Below are 24,819 nucleotides of genomic sequence, written 5' to 3'. Positions count from 1 at the left end.
AAACTAAAGTTGTTAAAACTATGTTCCACATCATGTGGTATCCTTTAACGTAAGACTCAGGAAACCAAGTGGCAGAAATGAACTTGGAAGTTTCTTCTGCCACTAAGTATTAGCTCCATTAATTTGAGCATGTGAAGACAATCTTTGGACCCAGTATATTGTGAATATGGTCAAATGAGATAGTGCACATAAAGCACAGAGCAGAATATCTGACATATACTTGGTTCTAAAGTTGCTATGCACTGTTTCATGATGAAGTGGTATTTATTTTTTTAAGTACCTAAAGAGACTCATAATTCTGGAGAATTCTTTTTGCCTTAAAAAACTGGCTCAAATGAAAGCTGATTTTTTTTTTCATGTTTTTACAGTCGTTTCCAATACAACCAAGTTCTCACTCCACTGGTCACCCTTTCTTTCCATGTGGGCATAGCCTTTCTGCATGTTTATTAAACATTTACTCAGGCCCCTGAATCATCATAACACACTTTTTAAAGTAGAACTTTTCAGGTACTGGGAATAACCCTTCCAATTGTACAGTAACTCCAAGAGGTTTGGGGAACTGTTCAGTGATACCATGAAAATTTTTTCTAACATCTAAGCCAATGAACTGCACCATTTGTCTCAGTCATATCCCATCCAGGATGGAAGAGAACCAGAGAAGGAATCCTCTTTACTCACCCAACACAGATTTCTCTAAAGCTTTGCCTCTTCATGAATGACAATTGAAATTCTAAAATAAGCTTACTTATTCGCTCTCCCTGTAGGTCTTCCTCGCAGAGTTCAAGAAAACCAATCAATTTTTCGCAATAAAAGCTTTAAAGAAAGATGTGGTCTTGATGGACGATGATGTTGAATGTACAATGGTGGAAAAGAGAGTCCTCTCCTTAGCCTGGGAGCATCCTTTTCTGACACACATGTTTTGCACATTCCAGACAAAGGTATGGTTTCTGCTCAGTGACCTTTCTCCGCCAACCCCAAACTGTCCCAAGCCTGGTGCTTCTAGTGACATGCTCATTTAGAAATAGATGAAAGATATTGCCTGCATGTCATTCTTATTGACTTTCAGTTCATCTTTCATCCATCCATTCATCCAAATTCCATCTTTTCTTAACACCTTGGAAGTGTTGCTTAGAATATCTTAGTATAATTGGTTAAGAAACAGCTCTATTTCCCAATGGGTTTGCTGTTTGTTTCTTTGTTTTTTGTTTGTTTAGAGTTTGGTTTAACTTAGCATAACAGCCAGGCTTCTGAATAATCACTAAATTCAGGAAAAAGAAAATTAGCTAACACCTGTTCATTCGTCTATTATCGCAGTATTTGAAGAAAAAAAATGCTGAAATATAAATTCAAATGCATGTATTGTTATTGTCCTTCCAGAGGAAAAACAAGCCCTAGAAGTGGGCTTCATCAGCAAGCTAGCTCCTGAGCAAGAAGCAGTAGGCAGATGTGTCAGCATAGCTATTCATCTTTGAGCTCCTTCCTTATTCTAACTGTACAATTTCCCTTACTATAACAAGACCTGTTCAGGATCTAATTTATAAGGAGCTAAGGTTTATTTAGTTCTCAGTTTGGGAAGATCAAGTCCAACATTCGCATTGGATACCTCACTGGTTTGGCATCCGGTGATGGACATCACTTGGGGAGGAATGATCTTGTGAAATGCGAGGAAGCAAAGAGAGAGATTGTGTCTGAATGCAGGCAGGCCTTGATAACAACCTTTTCCTGAGAACTTCCTATTCATAGCTAATCTCCAGTGTCTAAGGGCATTCTCCTGGTTCCAGTGTACTATGACTTGGGAGTTTAAAGTTCTGCATGAGGAGCAGGTGCAACAATTAAGACGATGCTTGATAAATGGGACAGCTGGAGTTGTGATATAGCGAGTATAGACATTGTCTACAGCACAGGCATCCCACATGACCAAAAGTTTGTGCCCTGGTTACTCCACTTCTGATCCAGCTCCCTGATGATAGCCTGGAAAGAAGCAGAGTAGTATGGCTTAAGTGCTTGGGCCCCTGCCACCCATATGAGAAATCCAGATATGGCTCCTAGAACCTGGCTCCTGGCTTTAGTCTGGCTCAGTCCCAGATGTTGCAGCCCTTTCAGGGATGAATCAACAATTAGAAGATTGTCTTTTTGTCTCTCTCTCTCTAGACATGACTTTAAAATTTAAAAATAATAATATAAAAAGAAACAAATTCCGGCTTCCTACTATTGCACATCCTGGAAGTAGCAGGAGATGATTCAAATTGTTGAATCCCTGTCACCTCTATAACAGACCAAACCTTAGTTTCCAGCTCCTATCTTTGACCTGGCCCAGTCCCAGCCACTGTGGACATTTGGGAAGTAAATTGGTAGATGAGCATAAATGAGGTATATCTAGCTCTGATAAATGAAAGAATAAAAGCTTTTTAAGGTCCTGCACAAATTCACATTCAAGTCGCATTCAAACCAAAGCACCAATCTTTATCAGAAGTCTCCATTTTTCTAAAGGGTTTTTGTTCTAATCTCATTTTCTCTTTAAAAAAAATGTTTTAATGCTCTCTCCCCTCTGTTGTTCCTGATTCAAATTTTATAGATTTGTAGAACTGAGAAATGCTTATAGATTCCAATAAAATAGCTTGCTTTTACCAGTTGGATGTAGTCAATCTTAAAGGTTTATCTTTCTAGATTTCCCCTCATCGATTTATTTCAATAAAAATAGCAACATACTGTAAATATCTGCTGTTCTGTGGTTTGCATTTTTATGTCACTTACATTCATTTTTTCCCATCTGTGTACATTCTCCTACAGATTGATTTACCTAATTAGAAGCTTCTTTTTACTCCCTCTTAAATAACCTTGAAATGAGCCCTGTCATTGGTCAACCTCTATACATGAGCATTATGCTTTGTCTCTCCTGGTTTTCCTTAACTTGTTAAAACATTTTACAATCTCAGTTTTATCTCAAAAGTAGAGAGAGACACAAAGACAAAGAGAACTGTATTTCTTATCTGCTGGTTCATGTCCCAAATACCCACCAGAGCAGGGCTGGGATAGGTAGACACCAGGAACCCAGAATACAGTCTGGATTCCCCATTGCTTGTGCTGTTACCATTCTCTCTCAGGATATGCATTGCAGGAAGCTGAATTCAAAGTGGACAAGCTGAGACTTGCAGCTGGCACTCTGATACGCTGTGTGTATTTCCCAAGCAGTGACTAATCGTGGTTCCAAATGCCCACCCTGCTCCCCTCACTTCTCTGCCCTCCTTTACACTCTCCCCTTACACAGACTCATGAGAAACCTTGTGACTGAGGGCCAAAAAGGATGAAAAGTGAGGTTTATGGCCTGCTTTAATTTCAAGCCAGGGTGACCTTAGCAAGAGTCAGAGGTGACCTGGGGTGCTTCTAGCCACAGGAAAAATCTGGAGGCATTGCAGGAATCAATCGGAAAAGATGGAAGGCTACTAGATTTCCATCATTGCTGCTGCAGCTCCCCAAAGATAAAATACACATTTTTGTCAAATATATGTATATACATAGACTTTTCCTTTTTCTACAGTTATGTTTATTGATATAAAGGGGGAAAAGTAATGTATCTCACAGGTGCAGTTTTTTAAATATTTTTTTAAAGATTTATTTTTATTATGTTTTATTGGAAAGGCGGATATACAGAGAGGAGAGACAGAGAGGAAGATCTTCCGTCCGATGATTCACTCCCCAAGTGAGCGCAACGAGCCGATGCTATGCCATTCCGAAGCCAGGAGCTTCTTCCGGGTCTCCCACGCGAGTGCAGGGTCCCAAAGCTTTGGGCTGTCCTCGACTGCTTTCCCGGGCCACAGGCAGGGAGCTGGAAGGGAAGCAGGGCTGCCGGGATAGAACTGGCGCCCATATGGGATCCCGGGCGTGCAAGGCGAGGACCTTAACCACTGTGCCACCGCGCCGGGCCCCACAGGTGCAGTTTTAAAAACATATTGATACTTTCCACTCTATCCCACTTCCCTCTGATTCTCAACTTTCTTCCTCCTTCCTTCCTTATTTTTCTTTCACTTGTTAAAATGACATACTTTCTATTTTTTTATACTCACAAGCTTAACCCTGTACCAAGTAAAAAATTGAGCAAGTAGTAAGTAGAAAATGCACTGTTCCTTAAGAACATAGACAAGGCTCTCAAAATGTCAGTTTCACACAAATGCATTACAGTTTTTGATCATTTTAAATTTTTTGGCTAGCATATTTTCAATTTACGTTGTAGTCAAAAGTTTAACTCTCCTTTAAATAAAGAGTTCAGTAAGGAAAATGACCATAATCCAGCAGGAACCTAGGTATGGGCCATATATAACATTAAATGAAAAGTTATCGAACTTACCAATATATAGTAGCAGTAACACTTAAAAATTTGACAAAGAATCAAGCCAAAATTTTGTTTTGGATTTTTGGGTTTTGTTTTAAACATTTACTTATTATTATTGGAATGTCAGAATTATAGAGAAGGACAGACCCAGAGAAAAAGAGCTTCCATCCACTGATTTATTCCACAAGTGGCCGCAACAGCCAAAGCTGATCCAGTGCAAAGCCAGGAACCAGGAACTTCTTCTGGATCTCCCATATGGGTGTGGGGTCCCAAGGCTTCGAGCTGTCCTCCATTGCTTTCCCAGGCCATAAACAAGGAGCTGAAAGGGAAGGGGAGCAGCCAGGTTACAAACCAGCATCCATATGTGATCCCAGTTCATGCAAGGTAAAGGCTTTAGCCACCAGGCTACCACGCCGAGCCCCAAAACAAAAATTTTGACAAAACATTCTGTGTGCAGCAAAACTGATACACACAGGCGTTTCTTTCTATGTTTTTGTCTTTTGATTTTTCTTATTTGCTTAACTTTAGCTCCCAGATAATTATAAAAAGAGAACATGTGGAATTTGGCTTTCTGTGTCTAGTTTTTAACTCATTTCACCTATTTCACTCATTTGCGACCATTTGGATGTAAAAGCTAGAACTGAACTCTTTGCATAGCTGAATATTCCATAGTATGTTTGTGTGTGTATCACATTTATCCATTTACCTGGTGATGGACAACTTTGTTCCTTGTTTTGCTATTGTAAACCGTGCTGCTAGGAATATAGTGGTGCAGGTATCTCTTCGATAGAGCATGTTCATGCTTTTAGATGTACACCCAGTAGTGGGTTTGCTGGGTCATATGAAAAGTCTAATTCAGGCTTTTTAAGGAATCTCCTCCCTGTTTTCAGGAGTGGCTGCCCTGATTCACATCCCCACCAGCAGGGAGTAAGAGCTCTCCTTTCTCCACATCCTCCCCTGCATCGATTGCACCCTGGGATTTTAACTATTCTCACATGGGGTGAGATGGCAGAGAGGTTTTGATTTGTTTTTCCCTGATGGCTAGTGATGCTGAAATCTTTTTTTCGTGTATTTGTAAACCTTTGTATTTCTTCTCTTGAAAACTATTGAGCTCCTTTGACCGTCTTTTTAAACTGAATTGGTCGTTTTTATTATTTTTGGTAAATAAATGAAGAAATGCACTTGGGTAAAGAGAAGCCAGATCATAACAAAATACCGACTGAGCAGACACGATACTGGAAGCTTGGTAATGGATACACATCTATATAAGAGTCCTCGAGCCAGTGAATTTCGTACTCTAAAAGGGATAAAAGACTTAATACTACTAACAGTGAGGACAATATTAAATTAAGATGCAGACTCAAAGTACCAGAGCAGAGAAAAATTAGAAATTGGAATGCGAATAGGCAGAAAGGGTATTAGGCATCAGAGGTGGGGGTGCTGCAGGGGAAAAGATGAGAAGAAATGAGGGGGCAGCAATACACAAAAGAGTAAAGACATTCATTTCTTGCAGTAAGTGGAAGTTGGGAATTTCTGATAATGAGATTTTCTACCAATGACTTCCTTCCAGAGATGATTAATCCATGCCAGCCTGGGAGGGTGTAGGCTTCTAATGGCATCGTGTCCTAGAATTCTTCTGTGCCCTGGAGGGGCTACTTGTGAACCATCTTTTCCTCTTGGAGTATTATGAGGTTTTCCCAGAACTGCTAACCACACTTCAAACCAAGGCTCTAGGAGCACAATACTGCCTAGTTTAATTTGGTGCTTTTTTGCTGGCTTTTCTTAAAAATGTATTTGTGTGTCGATCATCTTTAACAGAAATCCTACTTTGTAGAAAACAGGTACCATTTCCTTCTTTCATTGGTCCATCAGAGCCTTCGGCTGTTCGTTCCTTGCGCTCTCTGAGCTTCCCCACAGGCGTGATGCTCTGCCAGGGCATGGCAAGTTCAGTGCATCAGCAGCTTCTGTGCCCAGAGAAAGGAAAAACAGTAGAGAATAAGCACCCAAATGTAAATATCTTAGGGCACTTAGGTTTCAAGGAATTGAGTCCTTTTAGAAGCGCACGAAAGGTGATGGGAGGAGCTTACATCCCATGTTACCAAGTATTATATGCAAGGTTTTTGTTTGTTTTTAAGATGTCCTAGTTCTTTATTCATGCGTGGACGCATCTAACAAAGCAGCTGATTGAATAAGGCAAGTAGCTGTAAAATGCATCAATATAACAGTGATGACTTCCTCTGGAGACATCATGGGAAGGGAATTTCTTAAGGGGACAGTTGCCTGGGCATACTAGAAAAGACAGAGAAGGCAAATTAACCAGATACTTTTCTGTGGAATGATTATTACTTTTATGGAGAAAATGCACTTCTTTTTTGCCTCTCAAGAGCCCTTCTGTTGAATATGAGATTCTCCAGGAGGTGTTCAAAGCAGTTCTTCTTTTCCCATTTATCAGAGGCATGTAGATTGAATTACTCAAGGTATTCAGTGTTCATAGACAAAGGGTAAAGCCCCAGGAGTAACCAAGCTGAGTACCCATCCTGTGTAGTTCAGTCCCAGCTGTGCTCACTCCCCTTACCCAGAACAATGAACAGGAATCAGCTAGCACAGAGGCTCTATGGGGTGTCAGCCAGAGGTACCCTTGGGAAACAGGAAACTGGGGACACAGATGGACCAAGCAACCCATGGACTCCAAGCCTGAACAAGGGTCCAAAGCAAGGAATCTTTCCCATTGTATTCTGTCTGCCGGCTCAAGAGTACTCTACAAATTCAAGTACTGACAAACTGCTGGCCCCAGAAGCTGCTGCAGATCAATATAATGAGCGGTTATTGTTGTCTTGATGGGAGGAAGGCAAGTCTTTAAATTCTTTCCTTTGTACACCCACTTATTTCTCCACATTCTCTTTTCTGTGTCTCACATGAAGTCCACATGTGAAATTGAAATTCCATGGTCTTTTCTTAGCGCCAAATTCAGTGTGTGTCAGACACCTCCTGCACCAGTGGATTTTAAACCTCTATTTCCAATGCCTATTTTTACATTACTTATATTTTTTAAAGTAAAAAAAAAAAAGTAGGAAAAATTTGCAATGAAATTGGTTTTCAGGAATAATTATTACAGTTAAATCTTTTAACTGTATTCACTCACATGTCAATTAAAAATCCTTAGAAAAACTTTGGATAAACCATTGAACCTCACTTCACACATTACCTAGAAAGATCATTGTTAAATTAATTGAGGAGATTATTTTTAGAACCAACTATTTGAAAGCTCTGGCGTTTTCTCCCAAAGAGGCAAGACTGTAAAACCTTGTGGGAATTGAACTGCAAAGTTTTTTACTTTGTTAGCTGAATCAAACTAGTAAATAGGGGGGAGAAAACCTAACGTGGATAAGTAATATTCTGTTCTCTTGACTTTAAGATACTTTTAATCAGTTAGGTGTACTATGGGTTTTCTTGACAAAGGAATTTTAACTATTAATATTGGAAACTGTCTCTATTTTAGAGTTGCCTAAATGTGGAACAATATGTGTGTTAGTTAGAAAATGCATTTGACTTGTAGTAACAGGAACAGAAAGTAGCAGTGATTGAAAAAATGAGATGTGTGTGAACAGAGCAGGTATGACAGCTCCACAGTGCCATCTGAGGTCCAAGCATCGTTTCCTCTTTCCCTCCCCTCAATCCCGGCTTCTATCCTCCAGGGTACTTCTCCATCCCAAATAGTTTCTGGGATCCCAACTTCACGTCAAATCAAGAAGCACAGGAAAATGTGGGGCGGGGTGGTTTGAGGACAGAGCAGGCCATGCCAACTGTCTGTACCTCATCAAAGCACTCTTCTTTCTTCGGCCCATAAAAGCTTTCTGCTTCATCGCTTTGATCCCACAACCTTGCAAGGCTGCAAGGAAAGCTGGAAAGTGGAAATTTGAAGATTTCAGCTGGGCACATTTACCATCCTGAATGATTTTTTTCTTTTCTTTTTTTTTTTTTACAAAAAGAGATAAGCAACCATCCATCTCTGTTCCACAGTGTACTTTAAAGTGAGGAAAATAGGGTAAAACTATGCTGAATTTGTGGACTCATGTTGTGTCAAACCATTTCCTAGAAACTTGGGATACATTATCTTAATGAAGCCTGACAACTAATAAAGTCCATATTAGTATTCCCGTTTTACCCATGAGAAAACTAAGGCAGCGCCTGGCTTCAGCCCACCCACCTCTCTGTCTTTCAAGATCTCAACTAAATGATTAGAAACAGAGATGAGAGAACCTGTCAGCTGAGCTTGAGCTTGGCGGGTTTCAGCCTGAGAATCCCTATCATGGTGTCAGGAGCCAGAACTTAGCACTGCTACTTTGATACCACAGCCCTTGACTTCCACACTCATAGCATGAACCAGCAAACATGCTTTGTCAGTGTGACCTTGAAATTTCTCTTTTATGGTCAAGAAAACTGAGTTTCACTTTCTATTTATAGCGCGCACAAAGCTTGACTTCCCCCAGTGGCCCCAGGGTGTCAGTGAAAGCGCTTTGAACAGGCAACTAACATTTCTTTACGACATTGGTTCTCTCTTTTTGTCTGTAAAAGGATAATGGGAAAAGATAGTGCTTGACACAGAAGTTTGACTCTTTTGAGGAGAAACTGCAAGATTCTACTGCTATCCTTATTTGAAATAAAATTGTCACTCCTCTGACAGTCTTTTAAAAAGTACATAATCCTGGTATTTCCAGGGTTTGAAGAGCTAACTCCAACTCCCATTGGCAGAATGTGCTTAATTTCAAAAACTTTGTTCAGAAACTGCTTTCACTAAAGCTCTCAAAAACATATCCTAAACTATAAGAAAAAAATGCCTGATGCCATCTCATGTTTTTCTTTTTTTCCCTGCTTTGTGTGACTCTCCTGGCTCTTCAGGGTACAAGGGCATTTATTGTCAGTTCATTCCTTCTTCCGCTCCTCCCACAAAGCTGGCACAGTCATGCCACCTGCTTCCCAGGAGACAGAGTATTGGGTGTGTCTTCCCAGCTTTGTCAGAGAGTGCCTCCCATTTTGGAATCTACTCCCCATGCTTTGAGAACTTGCTCAAGTTCTGCCTCCTCTTCCATCAACTGCTTTCAGATGCACCCAATCCCATTTTATTACCATTACTGATCATTCACTCTTGCTTCCAGCTCTACCCCATACAGAAATGGGGTTTTGCTCCTCCATGTTTTCTTGGTTTTGCATGGTTTCCTGCATGTTTGGTTGCTGCGATTTCTTTTATATGCACTTTTCTTCATGCTTCAGTTAAATAATACCCACCTTGAGGTGGAGAAGCATTTTTTCTTCTTTTTTTCATCTTCCCTTAGAATTCCAGATAATGTTCAAGCAAATGAGGCAGGATGAAAAAGAGCTACTCTTAGCAAATTACACTGACTGCCAGAACCCCCCACAAAGCTGCACAAACTGTCCTGAAAAGAACGATAGAGCAGAGGAATCAGCCCTTGGCATGCCTTCTGCCCATCCTTCTGTGACTTTCAGTCCCTGTCCTCTGCAGCCAGGAGACTGCGTGAGACTCTGATTTTAACTTGATCCCCGAATGATGCCATTTTTAAAAGATTTGCTTGTTTTTATTTGAAAGAGAGTCACAGAGGATAAAATAACAGCTGCACATGTAGTACAAGTGAATATGTAAGGAGTTCTTGCTGTATACCAAGCAAGAGGCTATTTTATGAGGATTAATTTAATTTTTTAGATGGACCATGGTTTCCTTCTGTTCTTCAGAGTGGAATTACCAGTTTTTTTCCACTGGTTGTAATGGAATATATCTTGAAGTAAATTGAATTCTACTCTCTAGTTTCCATACTATATTCTTGATATTTCAGGATTTGTTACATATACCTAACAAATGACACTCTGAAAGGGTATACAGAGATGACTTGCAATGAATAGTTTAGGTTTTTTATTTATTCAAAGTTTTTGATATTGATTACAATAAGGGGAATGTATACCCATGTGAGCCTCTGATTAGGGTAGGAAGGGTGGATATGTAGAGGGGTGAATAGATAGATGTTTTTCTTTGTTATCTCCAGGGTACATTATTACCCAGGGATGGGCACACTCATTTGATGACACCTTAGGACCTGATGTGGAAAAGAGAGCTCCAAGGGTGTCACTTGCGTGGTTTTGATAGAATGTTCTGAGAAATTGTTGACTTAATTACACCAGGGATGAGAAAATCTTTCCAAGGTTTATTGGCTGACCAGGTCCACTTCAGTGCATCCACAGACGCAGACACTTACTGCAAAGGTTAGCCAGGGGAATTACCCAACCTGTTCTACTTTCCACCTTCTGATGAGGCATTCAATGTCCTCTGCTGGCCTGGATGAGCTGGCTGTCATGTCCCCCATGTGCATCTGGGTATGCTCTCTACTGCAGAGACATCAATAACCGAGGAGGTCCAGTGCTAATACAGGCACTCCAATATAGGACCACTGTCGCGTAGTTTTCTCTGAGGACAGAGTTTGAGTCCAGTTGTCTAGGTGGGCAGTCCCTCAAGAAACCTCATTTGGGAGATCATCAGACTCGACTCTTGTGTGTGCCACTTAGTACTGGATCCAGTTACATTAAAAATACAAGCAGACCCCAAAAAGGAAATTTGATCTGTTAAGCTTTTCTGTTTCTCCCTCTCTCAGGCACATATGAGTGACACACATGCACACACAACCTTTAGATATAGAAAGTATACAACTAATTACCTGTTGCATTTTTATGGTGTATAGGTATGAGAAGGAAATAAAATCATTATATTGAAGAAGTTGAGTCTTGAAGTGACCACACTAATGCCCCAGGTGGAAGCATACCAGGGAGATATCTGGATGACCTGCCCAATGGGTGTGTCAACCTGAGACAGTAAGCTCAATTCCCGCATGGGAATAATGGTTCCCACCAAGTGCGTGCTTGAGCAGCCCTGACCCTAGCTCTGTGGTCCTCTTCAAGACATGAAAACTCTGTCTTTCCTCACACCACAAGACCATAAATGTCAAAATAAGAATCATATTGAAGTAAAAGACAGGTCTCCCAGTTTGTAGCTCTCAGTTTCAGCCTTGCTGTGAGCCATGTGGTCTGTGCACTTTTCTCCTGCAGCAGTAGACAGACAAACATAAACCTGTTGTGTGGGAGTACACACACTGAAGGGAATCCCTGCCTCTACCTCTGACGGTATGCTGATGGCCGAAGTAAAAAGGACAGGGGTTGTAAGATCGAGATCCAAAGGCGAAGTCTGTGTTAAAATTAGACCAGGATAGCTTAAAGAATCTGACCTCCAAAACTGTTAAGATGAGCAGGACACAACTGACAGTTGAAAACACATTGACAGTTCATGGGCCAGAAAATTATTCACACAATTTTCTCCTGATATGTAGTTTTTATTTCATGTGCTCACTTATGCCAGGTTAAGTCACCTGGATGGCTGAATTTTACGCAGTTAACAAAGACACTGAAAATATAGGAAAATAAATATAAATATAATAGTAAAATCAATAAATATATATATATAAATAAATTGTAGAATGTCTCAAATGGATTCCTTCAGTTTCTGTAAGCACACAGGAAAACAATACACAGATCCATAGGTCAAGTGATGAAAAATCTTCCTGGAGGCTCTGAAAAAATGCAGCACTTTGTGTACAAATACACAGCACTGTCTGCAGAAATGCTAGTCTTGTTGATTATTTGACTATTGAATATTCAGATTTAAATGATCTTGTAAGATTGTAATAAGTGCATTTTCAAATCATCAAAGGGAAAACAAGTACAAAGGAATCAGGGTACCCATTTAATTTCAGAATATACACCTTGATTATTGCCTTTAGTGAGCTGAAAATCACAACAAGGCTATAAGTAGCAATGGAGCTCATCTTTTGGGGAAGGCACACAAAGACACCCAGTTTTGTGATCTAGCACACATAGCATCATGCCCATCTTCACTGGCCCTGTAAATCGGAAAGTTGAAACACAAGCACATGTTATTGAATGGTGCATCAAATGCTTTCTTATTAAGCCAAAGCTTTCAAATCTTCATTCAATGAATCCACACTTAGCATGAGCCCAATGTAATTATACTGTCAACCTCCAGTTAGAAGTTACTTCATTGACAACATGGAAATAGCTCTGTGTTTCACCATTTCATCAATGAAAACCAGTGCATAATAGAAACATGAACAGACAACTCACTCTCAGGACTCAGACTGATGTTAGCAGGAAGCCTTAACAAAACCACGCTACAAATACGTCAGGTTCTCTTGACACTCATAGAACTTCCAAGAAACTTAATATGTTTCCCCCGAAAAGGACATTTTAGAGCCAAGCAGCCTCTCAATTACAAAAGTTATTTTTCTAAGGAATCACCTGATATTTGGTGCATTTTTGCCACCAAAATAAGTAAAATGAAAAAAAAAAAGCATGAGTGCTAGAAATGAAGCAAGGACCCTTCATTGCTGTGAATGAAGAAAATTCACCTTTTTTTCTTGATCCTCTCAGTTGTTTCTCGAGCACGTTTGCTGGATGCTTTCATGGTAAATGAAAGGCACCCTTCAGGATCCCAGGACAACAACCAGTGTAAGGTTATTCTGCCATCCACAGGACCCACCCACAATGGCACTAAACTACCTTGCATCTTTGCTTCATTCTGCTTTTCAGGCTTTGGCTCACATGGGAATCATTTAAATGGCAAAGCAAACCAAGACACTTAGGACCTTAAATGCATGTGTGGGACACAGAGGTATTTGGCCCCCAGCCAATGGCCAAGTTCTGTGGGCACAGATAGGGGACTTCCTGAATAAGAGGAAATGCTGTGACATTTCTTTGGTGACCTTCTAAGGGTGGTTATGGTGCACTATGGGCACAGCCATACTCCCCACCTCTTTGGCCAAAGGAGAGAAGACACGTTTCTATTCTTTAGTTACACTTCAAATATGTACTATATCTGCTGAAAATGTCATTTAGAGATTTTGAAAGCATAGCACCCACTAATATTTACTTTATTGCCTAAGAAAACACCACATTGGTCTTGGTGCAATGGGCTTAATAGTCATAGGACATTGATTTCATCTTTTTCTCTAGGAAAGGCGAGGGGACATGAAATGTATGTTGAAAATTAGGGGATCTTTAGGCTAGAAAGGGAACAGTTAGTCAAGGGGATCCCTTATCTCAGAGGATGAAACTGAAGCGCTAGGAAGGTGTGATTTTTATGATTACACACCTGGTCAGTGATGACCCTCTGAGCAAATGCCATGTGAACTGAGACCTGTTGATACAGCACCAAAGATCCCAAGACTGTCTCAATCTTGCTTCTCACTCACCAAAAGAATTTGCATTACCCTGTATAAGGAAGTGAGGTCTAGACTAGTGCATAGTTATATAAAATTAACCCAGACATAAACCCTCTTTTCTCCTTGCTGGCCTGCTAGCCATTTCTCAGAGCCAGTGATTAGAACAGAAAAGACAGCAGAGGAATAAAATTAATTATCTGTGTTCTGCATTGTTTCAGTGCTATTTCCTTATTTCGGGAAGTATTTGCTGCTGCTGCTGTTACCAATGTTTTTACTTTGTTTTAGCCTGCTTCCTCTAATGACAATAGCTACCAGGTAACTGAACACCAACTTGGAGCTTTCTACATATGATCTTATTTAAAACTCAACAACAACCTGTAAGGTTGAAATCTCATACCCTCCGTTTCACAAATGAGCTTGATCTCAGCAGAGATGAAGTATTTTCTCTAAGGTGAAGGTAAACGAGATTTGAGCTTGGCTCAGAGTCAGAGCGAAGTCCACTCTTTTCACAGTGACCTTGTGTCTTTCTTCTGGGTTTGGGGACTCTCATTTGGAATATTTCTGGTGTGGTAAACATTGCTCTTTGACAGGATTTTGTGGAAATTAAGGATACATTCATGCAAATCACATTTAACTCTGAACATGCTTACTCTAGCTGTTCATGAAATGTTAGACCTACCATATTTGCTTGTTGTTACCATTTCTATGACTGGGATTTTGGCTTTAACTTTTAAGAGACTTATGTATCCCTCATACATGATCCTCAAAACCCCAGTCTTGTAGTTGTGTGATCAGTATACACACATATATGCTCACTCCATCACTGAGCCACCTCAGCGGGCCCTGAGTGAGTGTTCTCCAAAGCCTTCTGCACACAACCACAGCCCCTGGATAAATAGCCAGGCCTCCAATCCTATCCACCCAGGCAGGACTTCAGGTTAAAAACAGCCCATATCTCTAACAAAGGGTGTTCACCCAAAACAAAGTGTTAGATTGGTGCCAAAACGCCATCATAAAAGACAACAGGCAGTCAGTTGGGAGTCTTCAGTGCCCCCAACTAAATCCCACCATGAGAATTAGAACTGATCCTTTTGAAAGATTTATTGTGGAACTGACAAATCTTTCAGTGGGGCTAAATATCACATCCAACATGCTATAGATCTTACTGTTTAATTAGTAATCATGGCAACAGTTTCCTCATTCCCATAGAAGCAAATCCTGAGCCTTCAATTTTGTAGATCCTTCTAGCCCACACAGATCTAACTCTCTAATGCTGGGCACCAGGAACAGAGTCAAATCTAGACTTGAGAACAGATGGGAATGGTGTGCAGAACTGAGGGGTGGAGATTTCACCACCATTCCTCTTCCCTCAAGTTCATACTGACAGGAAATTAGTTCTGAAACTTCAGCCTTTACAACAACTTGTAAATGTCCTAGCACTAAAACAAAAACCATTCACCTAAGCCGTATTATAAACAATCTGACTACACTTTTTTATTTTTTTACTCTCTTACATACATAATGGAAGATATCCACCATCCTGACTTGTTCGAAGCCAGTCTAGTTTCTGAGTAAAAGGGTAAAGATTAGAAACTTTCATATAGTGCTTAGGAGAACAGGAGCCAGTGAAAATATGTCAGTGAAAATGCAAGTGCACACAGGTGGAGCAAATTAAAACTCTGAAGTTGAGTTCGAATAGCAATGATTAGTGATAGTTGATATCACCCAAGAATTTATGCCTGTCATCCAAAACAAACAAGGGTGTGCTCCAGCTGAAAAACCAAACTTTGAGAAAGCAGGTGTTGAATATACCGTTGCCTGAATTATTAAAATAATTGCCACAAAACTTCTTCCCAATCGGTGAGACCCAGCAATGAACATTACTGCCATCCTAGATGCCCTTCCCTGCTGCCCCAGATGCCCCCACTACTTCAACTAGTCTCGCGTAGTAATTTAAAATTTAATTTTGTTAAAAAATCACCAGGGGATATTTTTCAGGTGCAGAATTATGCATAGGCACACCGAATGTCTACACACCTGAGGCAATGCTAATCTTTGTGATTCAGGAGAACCCTTGAAAAACCAGTGTGTTCAAAGAATATATTTATCAGAAACATATTGTCCCACACAGTTGGAAGAGTTTAGGCTAGTTGGGATCAGTGCTACCTTTGATGCTGTGATTACAACCTGAGCCCTGAGTGACAACAGGGAGAGCAGCTCATCTGATTATCCAGGTCTGCTCTCCCTGCTGCCATGCCGGGCTCCAGCACCTGTAGCATGAATGCCTGGCCATCTCCAGTAGGGACTGCATGCTCCGTTAACTGTAACTTGACCCTGCAACTTGTAAAGCCTGCCCTGGAAAGAAGGGAAAACTTGATTGCAACCTTGCCAAGGCAGGAGCTTTGTCTTACTTATTCTTTTTTTTTTTAAGATTTATTTATTTTTATTGCAAAGTCAGATATATAGAGAGAGAGGAGGAGAGACAAAGAGGAAGATCTTCCATCTGATGAGTCACTCCCCAAGTGACCGCAATGGCCAGAGCTGCAACAATCTGAAGCCAGGAACTTCTTCCAGGTCTCCCACATGGGTGTAGGGTCCCAAAGCTTTTGGCCATCCTTGACTGCTTTCCCAAGCCACAAGCAGGGAGCTGGATGGGAAGCAGGGCTGCCAGAATTAGAACTGGCACCCATATGGGATCCCAGCCCAAGCAAGATGAAGACTTTTAGCCGCTAGACCACCGCACTGGACGCTGTCTCACTTATTCTTGATGGCTGAGGCAGGAGTGAGCATCCAGGCTTACTCCCCTGCAATCCCCACACTCACTGCTGCACAATACCAGTCCCGCAGAATATGCTCAGTGACTAGTTACTGAGTGATGCGTGAATGTGCATTTATAAGCTGCGCTCTTGGAGTCTGAATATATATTTCAAAACATATTCTGTGCACCATCTTACACATCAAGAATTTCAGTAAGCATATGATCAGTACCTGCTAAGTGCCCAATACCATCCACTGTCCCATTGTCCATCTGATGGACTTCTCACTGTTACTGTGCCCAGTTGCCAGATCACAGCACACAACCTCAATCAAATATTGGACAGCATCTCAAATCTGTTCCTCAGATATCCTAAGGTTTAAAAAATACAGATCAGCTAAAGTATTTGGATAGTCTGTTGCTACGTGATTTCAAGATAGAATTAGTTCCTACAAAATTATCTAATCCACTTAAAAGTAATCCTAGTGCCTTTTCTTTTAAGAAGTTATACTGGAATTCTTTTGCTTTTACCCTTAGGAAAATCTCTTCTTCGTGATGGAGTATCTCAACGGGGGAGATTTAATGTACCACATCCAAAGTTGTCACAAGTTTGATCTCTGTAGAGCAACGTAAGTGCCCTTGGAAGGGATTGGGATTTTTCCATTGTTCTTGTCATCTCCCATGTCTCCAGTGTTTGTGTTCTTAATTCCTCCTGTGGCATCCCAAGTTCTAGGGCAAAAGAAACCCTTGGGATGCTTTCAAACAAAACTATAGTCTTCCTTTTTATGAAGCTGAAATGTATGTCAGTTTGGCTTCATGCCCGTGTGTTTTGAAGCAAACTGCTTTAGTTGTTTAAGGGACCATCTTGCATCCTCGGGCTCCTAAAACATGTGAACAAAGAAGGAAATATATTCTCTTTAAAAGCAGAACATACAATTAGAAAACAAATCGCGAAGTGGCCCCCAGGGAAGAAGCTTTTAGCTGAGGCCTCTCGCCTGATGCTCCAAGTGGAACCACAAGGATTTGGCTCCTGGGACAGGAGAATTAGGAAACTGAAAGAGGCACTTGGTCTACTTGAGAGTATAGCTTCGCCTTCCTTGGCATCAAGCATTATAGGCACAAGTTTGCCTGGTGGTCCTGCAGAGACTGAGCCCCTGGCAGCACCTCCTGCCTCTTCTATCTGTGCTGTGCCCTCATGGGAACAATGAAACCACTGCAGTTGAGATGAGCATTTGACCAAGCACTAACCACTCCAGCTGGGACTCCAGCATTCGGTATCAGAGCACCTGCATTGAATCCCTGGATCTGTTCTCATTTGCAGTTTCCTGCTAATGTAGCTCCTGGGAAGCGAAGTATCAGTGGTGACTCAAGTTCTTGGGTATCAACCACTCATGTGGGAGACCCAGTTAGATCTCCCAGCTCTCTGCACAGTTCTGGCTGTTGCAAACACTGGAGGAGTGAACCAGTGCTGAGGATTCTCTCTCTCCCTCACATACACACACACACACACACACACACACACATAATCCCTCTCAAATCAATAAAAGCTTTTTTTAAAAAAAAAAAATACAGCTGCCTCGCTTGAGATTGAATACATATGAGTTTCTCTTGGGTGGTGTCTTTTGAACTAGGTTAAAAGGTAGGCTTGACCCCCGTCCCCCAACAGCTCCTGCAACAGCCGTGCCTGAAATGGCTGCTGTGTCAGGCCACTGGTTCACATTGCACCAATCTCATTGCCTACAGGAACCCTCAGCAAAGCGCCCACATGTAACTCTAGAGGACTTCTGCATCACCATCCTTGCTATCTCTGTGACATATCACAGCCAATTCAAACACTCATTCCCTACTGTGTCCTACCTGCTTCCCAGCAAGCAGAGTTTTGGATTCTCAGTATGATCCAACAAACCTCACTTTCAAGAAACACGCTCTCCTAAACATGGATACTTCCAAAAGTTTATGGAGAAAAAAAGTGAAATGCAAAGATCATGTTTATTTTCCATGATCTTTGGGAAGACCAATCATATCTGACCTTTATTACAGTAATGATAGTATCAACTTGTTTCCTTTAAGCCTGTCTTCATTGAAGATGAAGATTATCACCTTCCATCTGCTAATATCCTTTTTTCCACCTCCTGAGCTATATTTTTTGCCTGGGCTAAACACTGTCAGTATGAAAATAAACAACCAGGTCTATTTGGAATGGCCTGAGTACAAGTCTCTGAGCTTCAAGCAGAGTTTAAAATGAAGAAGGAAATTATTTCCCTATTGTAACTATACTAATACATGTAATGTTTGTATGATGTAGGTATTGCGGCGTAAGTTTCAAAGTTAACACTAGATAAAGGCAAGTCTAGATAATAGGATAGCTTGTACTCTGGCAGGGAGAAAGCATCTGAGCTTCCACTTTCTTCTGTGTAGGATGAATAATGTCCTTAGGCAAGGTTAGACCAAATAATATGCATAGAACACTTAGCCTAGTAGGTATTAAAAACACACCAATCCATGTCTGAGGATTTTTTTTGTTCTATTAATACATTCATGGTGAGTTTTGGCCCTCCCTCTTTCTCTCCCTCAGGTTTTATGCTGCTGAAATCATTCTCGGTCTGCAGTTCCTTCATTCCAAAGGAATTGTCTACAGGTAAATTGTGCTTGTGGGAAGCAAGCGCTAAGACACAGGCTTTCCTTGTCCAGTTAATGGAATCATTGTTCAGCCCTGATTGGGGTATGCTGTGAAAACCATTTCTACCAGGAAGTAGATAATTTTTTTTAAGAAGCAAATTTTTGCAAGGAGACAGAACTCCAGAAAATGTGAGAAAGGAGGTCAGTGGGGGAATATCAGACAAATGAGTCCAGCTTTGGTAGAATGGTTAGTTCTTGGACGATCATGAGAATGGAGTAGACCTGGGGGTCTATGGATCTGTGAAAGCATTGGCTTCTTCTGAGATGCCGTAAGCCTGGGTTTGGATTAAATGTAAAACAGGGAGCTGGAAAAGATACCATCATAAAGACAGAAAACTCTAAATCCTCCTCAGATTATGAGAACAAGGCCACAAGGTTGCTTTAGTGATGATAAAAGTACTCCCAACCCATACTTGTGAAGTCAGTTCGCAGTGTTTTTATATAGATCATCTCATTCAGTGTCACATGACCCCCCTGGGAAGAGCCAGGTAAGCATTTCCCATCTCTGCTTAATGGCCAAGTTATCAGACACTCCCGGAGGAGAGCAGTAATGAGGATTACTAACCATGAAACTCAGGTTTGGTAGCCACTTTAACTCCCACTCTGCTTCTTCTGAATGGAAAATCACTGCTTGCATTTACCACATAACAAAACGAAAGACTTCTGCTTACTTCACTATTCCTGATGTACTCATGAGATATTTTTTGAGCAGGAAAATGATAGCAGGTGAAATTCAGTGTGCCCTGATGTCTTGAAGGGACTAGGCAAAAAGTGAACAGTAGGATGTGTCTCAGAATACTCCTCTCCCCAGCCCCTATAGGATCTGTGGCATTGCCAGGGATCTCCCAGGAATCTGACAGGTCTTCCTCTGCCCCCACAAGTCTGGCTTTGTATGTAGGCTTTCTGGAAATTTCTTGTCCTAATTTAAACCTCTCCAAGCTTCAAGGAGTTTTCTCTCAGAACCCCAAACATATCTGGCTCATGTTATAAGGCAGATTGAATATTTGACATGAAGCTTTATTATTCCTAGCAATGAGGACCAGAGAACATTTATTTTTAGAATCAGTTAAAATGCATCCTTGTACATCTTAGCAAAACCAATTTGATGAAAAAGTCCAGGTGAGTCTGATATATAAAGAAGTGTCAGAGCAGACAAAAACCGAGTGTGCCTCCTCATCCACTGGCAGGCTCTGTGGGTTGAAATAGATTGTATCACACTTTTCACCAGAAAAGGAAAAACAGACAGAAACAGTGACTTCAGAATGAAGGATTTTTGTAAGAATTAAGTAATCAAATTGCATTTGCAAGCAAGAAAGTCCAATGCAACTATTAGATCTTATGTTAATCACTCCTGTGATCCATATATAGCTTCACAGCTGGATGTCTGCTTCCCTGGAGAGGACCCAAAACCGGTCTGCTGTCAAATTTCTAGAAACGTAGGAACATGTCCATTAATGATACAAATATGCTCACATGGCAGAGGCTCTATGTGATAGCAGTATGGATCAATAGCAAAGCTGAAACATTAGTACAAGCAGTTAAATACAATTCATAAGTTGCACAGTGTATTTCGTTCCAATGAATGTTCAAGAATACAGAAGACTAGCAGTGTCTATGGAGAAGCCGTAATGGATTGAGTATCCTTCATCATGTCAGTGGAGGTGGGATAGCCGTGAGTTAGGATGAGAGGGCAGAAGTGACACAGCTCTAAGATGTACTCCAGGCCTCTCAGGCAGAAGATGCGTGGGATGGAGACCGCCAAGCTCTACATAACTTACTCTCACACAAGGTAGAGAATCCAAGAAAAGGAAACATAAATTAACTGCTTCTATTAATCACCAGTCTGTTATTACATAATTGTTTCTTGAATACTCTGGGTATATTATGCTTCTTTAAAAAATAATCATAGCACAATAAATAAGAAAAATCAGCTCTCACCCTCATCTTGCTTCCTGTTGAACAAAGGAGATACCCCAAATAGGATTAGCAACTTTTGAAGAATGTGAACATTCTGGGAGTAGTTATGGCGTATATTCCATGTATATGAACTGAAGATTTGGCAAACCGTGATAAAGACAAAAAGGGCAATTATTTCTAGGATGGGGACTGCATGTAAATATTTTGAAGAAAGATGAAGGATCTCTCAAGAGTTAGGGAACCCTCTTTTACACAGTCAACATATTTCTTTTAATTTTTATTAAAATGAAGTAGACAAATTTCATGTATTTCATAGGCACAGTTTTGATAATCATACTTTCCTCTTCCCTTCCTCCAACCTCCATCCTCCTTTCCCTTGCTTTTATTTTTAATTTTTTCATAAGCATAATTTCAATCCACTCTATAATCACAGGCTTATTTCACCCTAGTCATAATATTCAACAAGCAAAAAACAGAAAGACCACAGTTCCATGATCATATAAGCAAGAGCTAAAAACAACAATCATATCACAAGATATCCATTTCATTCCTATACATTCTTCTTCTATATTAACCACAAAGAACACATATACTTGTCATTTGGGGACTGATTTATTTCACTAAGCATAATGGTTTTCAGTTGCAAAAGACAGGATTTCGTTCCTTTTTTGGCTCAGTAGTATTCCATAATACATAGAATAAGTATATAATATATAGAATATTGTATATAGTATACTACTGGTTTTATATAAACTACCACATTTTCTTTATCTAGTAATTAGTTAATGGGCATCTGAGTTGATCCCGTATCTTTACTGTTGAACCTCTTCTTGGTCTTAATTTGATTGCTTGAATTCCTAGCTCAGTATAAACATTTGCAAAACTCATCAAATTGTGCAAAAATGAGCATAATAAAATATAATATTGAGTAGTATTGCCCAAAATTCAATCAGTGCATGCTTTCTTCAATAGTTCTATTATAAGGAGCAGAATCTTTGAGAAGGAAACCTGAGAGAAAATTCTAACAGATACAGAAGGAGATGAAAGCCATAATTCTCTTTACCTTCTTCCAAGTTGTCTTAGCTACCTAAGGAAGACAGTGGTAACCATCAACAACCACAAATCCTATGTATTAACAGTGGATTTCAGAAAGCGTGGAAGTCCCTGAGCAGACCACATGTGGACAAAGAAAGCTGACTGTTACAGGAAAAGCTAAAATTTATAAAGTTGCATTGACTAAAATTGATTGGGTAAAATTTTAAACAAATTGATGTCAACCTGAAATGAGTTTTATAAAAATTAATTGATGGATTCTTTATTGTATTTGAAAGGCAAGGCAGAGAACGAGATAGTTAAATCTGACATCCACTGATTCGCTCCTCAAATGCTCACAAAAGCAGAAGTTGAGCCAGGCCAAATGCCCAGCCCTGAATTGTTTTTTAAAGATCAATTTGAGGGCCCGGCGCAGTGGCGCAAGTGGTTAAGGTCCTCGCCTTGCACCCCCCGGGATCCCATATGGGCGCTGGTTCTATCCCGGCAGCCCTGCTTCCCTTCCAGCTCCCTGCCTGTGGCCTGGGAAAGCAGTCGAGGATGGCCCAAAGCTTTGGGACCCTGCACCCGCGTGGGAGACCTGGAAGAGACTCCTGGCTTGGGACTGGCATAGCATCGGCCCGTTGCGCTCACTTGGGGAGTGAATCATCGGACGGAAGATCTTCCTCTCTGTCTCTCCTCTCTGTATATCCACCTTTCCAATAAAAAAAAATAATAATAAAAATAAATCTTTAAAGATCAATTTGATAGTCACAGGATGGGATAATGGCAGTTTATGCTTAAAAAATAAAACAGACTACTTGAGGATTTTAGTTTGCAGTTAGTTCAGTCCGAACCATTATCATGAGGAAGGTATTGTAACAAGTAGTGCAGTCGGATGGCAAAAGGTATGTGGGTGGTCTCAGAAGCTGACAGCACCAACTTCATGTATACTAATTAGATGCACCCCTTCTCAAGAAGAAAATTGATAAATTTAGGGGGTTTTTGGAGGGGAGAGTCAGAACATTGAAGAGTCAAAAAAAAAACCATATCATATGAGGAATAAAATCTCTGAATTTCATGAAAGATAAAACTTCAATTTTCAAGATGCCATACAAAATAATATTAGCATCATAACAGGCCATAACTTGGCTCATTTTTTAAAAAGGTTCATTTATTTGTTCCAAAAGCAAAATTACATAGAGAAGTGAAAAAATAGAGAAAGAGAGTGATTCTCCTGCTATTTTACTCTGCAAATGGTTGCAAACGTTATGGCTGGGCCAGGTGGAAACCAAGAGCCTGAAACTCCAAAACAGATTTCCCATGGAAGCAGCAGAAGCCCGAGTACTTGGCACATCTTGAAGAGTCAGTATTCCTAAGAAATGCCAGTGTCACAGTCATGACACAGCACCAGCCATGGCTTGCATATTTTTGAAATAAATATTGTCAGCTACTTTTAACTTAGAATAGAATAGGCCATTTTAAGAAGTATTGTCTTTCTGAGACTCGGGGGAATTTGTTGATGGGTGTTCTGGTCTCTCTCAGATGGATTCTGGTGCTAGAGGCATTCTTTCTTAGTTAGGAATGGACTTCCCCAACTGGACTTGCAGGTAGGGGCAGTATAAGCTATGCACAAACAATCTAACATACACAGAACATGGCATAACATCGTGTATCTCCAGGCCTTCCTCCTGACCATTGATCCCAGAAAAAAATATTGGGGTGCTCAGTCCTTCATATATTGAGCTATACCTCTTGGTAAGACAGACAGACAGGAATTCACAGCAGCCAGGCACTCGAAGAATGATGCACTTTTTGTATGAGTGATTCCAGGAAGACGATCAGATTGAGGTGCTGTTTCATTATCAACCAGTTCTCCACTGTGAGAATGTGTTTTGTGAAGGCCCCTCTTAAAATTAAAGGATGTTACACCAAGGAAGTAGCAGTACAATTGTGAAATCTAGCACATACTGCGTCATTCACATAAAATTCTTGGATTGAGCTCTGAAGATATATCAGGTGTTACGTGGGGGTAAAGAACCCATGCAGGCTGCCCAGAGTCAAAAGAAGCTACAGGGGAAAAGTCCTGAGAATGAGCCAGGAGTCAAAGAACCAAACCTGGAAGCGAGAAAGGAACAGTGAGCTCCCTGAGCAGGGCTGCGGGCTAGCAACTGGGTTGCCAGAGGGGGAAGGGATCCCAGGTGAGCTGTGACTGGACGAGAGAGCAACATTGCATATCGGGAGTTTTTGCTTTGCTTTTTGCTTTTTCAGGGACCTGAAGCTAGACAATATCCTGTTAGACAAAGATGGACATATCAAGATAGCAGATTTCGGAATGTGCAAAGAGAACATGGTAGGAGATGCAAAGACAAACACTTTCTGCGGGACTCCTGACTACATCGCCCCGGAGGTAGGGATGCACCACCAAGGCCCTGTAACCGCCTTCCCCAGCTCAACACACCTGCGCCAGGCACTGCTGCCTCTGCCTCTGCCTCTGCCTCCCCTTCCTGTCAAAATATTTTACTATTTGGGGCAGGACTGATCTTTGTTTTCCTGGATTTTTCATAAATGCAGTCACACAATTGGATGGCTATAATAGTAGACAATAATCTGAGAAAGAATGCCATGCATATTGATTACAGCATCTCTCCAAGGCTTGAATAGGTCACTGTTCCCTTTCAGTCATAACTCTGTGCCATCATCTCCAGCCTTCAAACATAATCACACTGCTCAGACCAACCAGAAGTTGTACCTGGTGAAGAGCCAGGTGCAAACAGGTAACCCGCTGAATGAAGTGGTTCCAGTGCACGGTC

At 40.9% G+C, this 24,819-nt stretch overlaps 1 protein-coding gene across 5 annotated transcripts in view; it reads left to right on the top strand.

The window, feature by feature from the left end:
- The window catches only part of PRKCQ (protein kinase C theta), a 119,356-nt gene that overhangs the window by 77,328 nt on the left and 17,209 nt on the right, over positions 1-24,819 (top strand). For all 5 annotated transcript variants that reach the window (XM_040967765.1, XM_040967766.1, XM_040967763.1 and 2 more), the window contains 4 exons: positions 765-938; positions 16,919-17,010; positions 18,957-19,019; positions 24,278-24,416. In XM_040967765.1, coding sequence (XP_040823699.1) covers positions 765-938; positions 16,919-17,010; positions 18,957-19,019; positions 24,278-24,416 — 468 coding nt within the window. The remainder of the gene's footprint in view (positions 1-764; positions 939-16,918; positions 17,011-18,956; positions 19,020-24,277; positions 24,417-24,819) is intronic.

This window comes from Ochotona curzoniae, unplaced genomic scaffold (assembly GCF_017591425.1).
Source record: "Ochotona curzoniae isolate NIBS_2020 unplaced genomic scaffold, NIBS_Ocur_1.0 scaffold_4683, whole genome shotgun sequence".
Taxonomy (NCBI): Eukaryota; Metazoa; Chordata; class Mammalia; order Lagomorpha; family Ochotonidae; genus Ochotona; species Ochotona curzoniae.
This window is presented reverse-complemented; position numbering and strand designations above follow the sequence as displayed.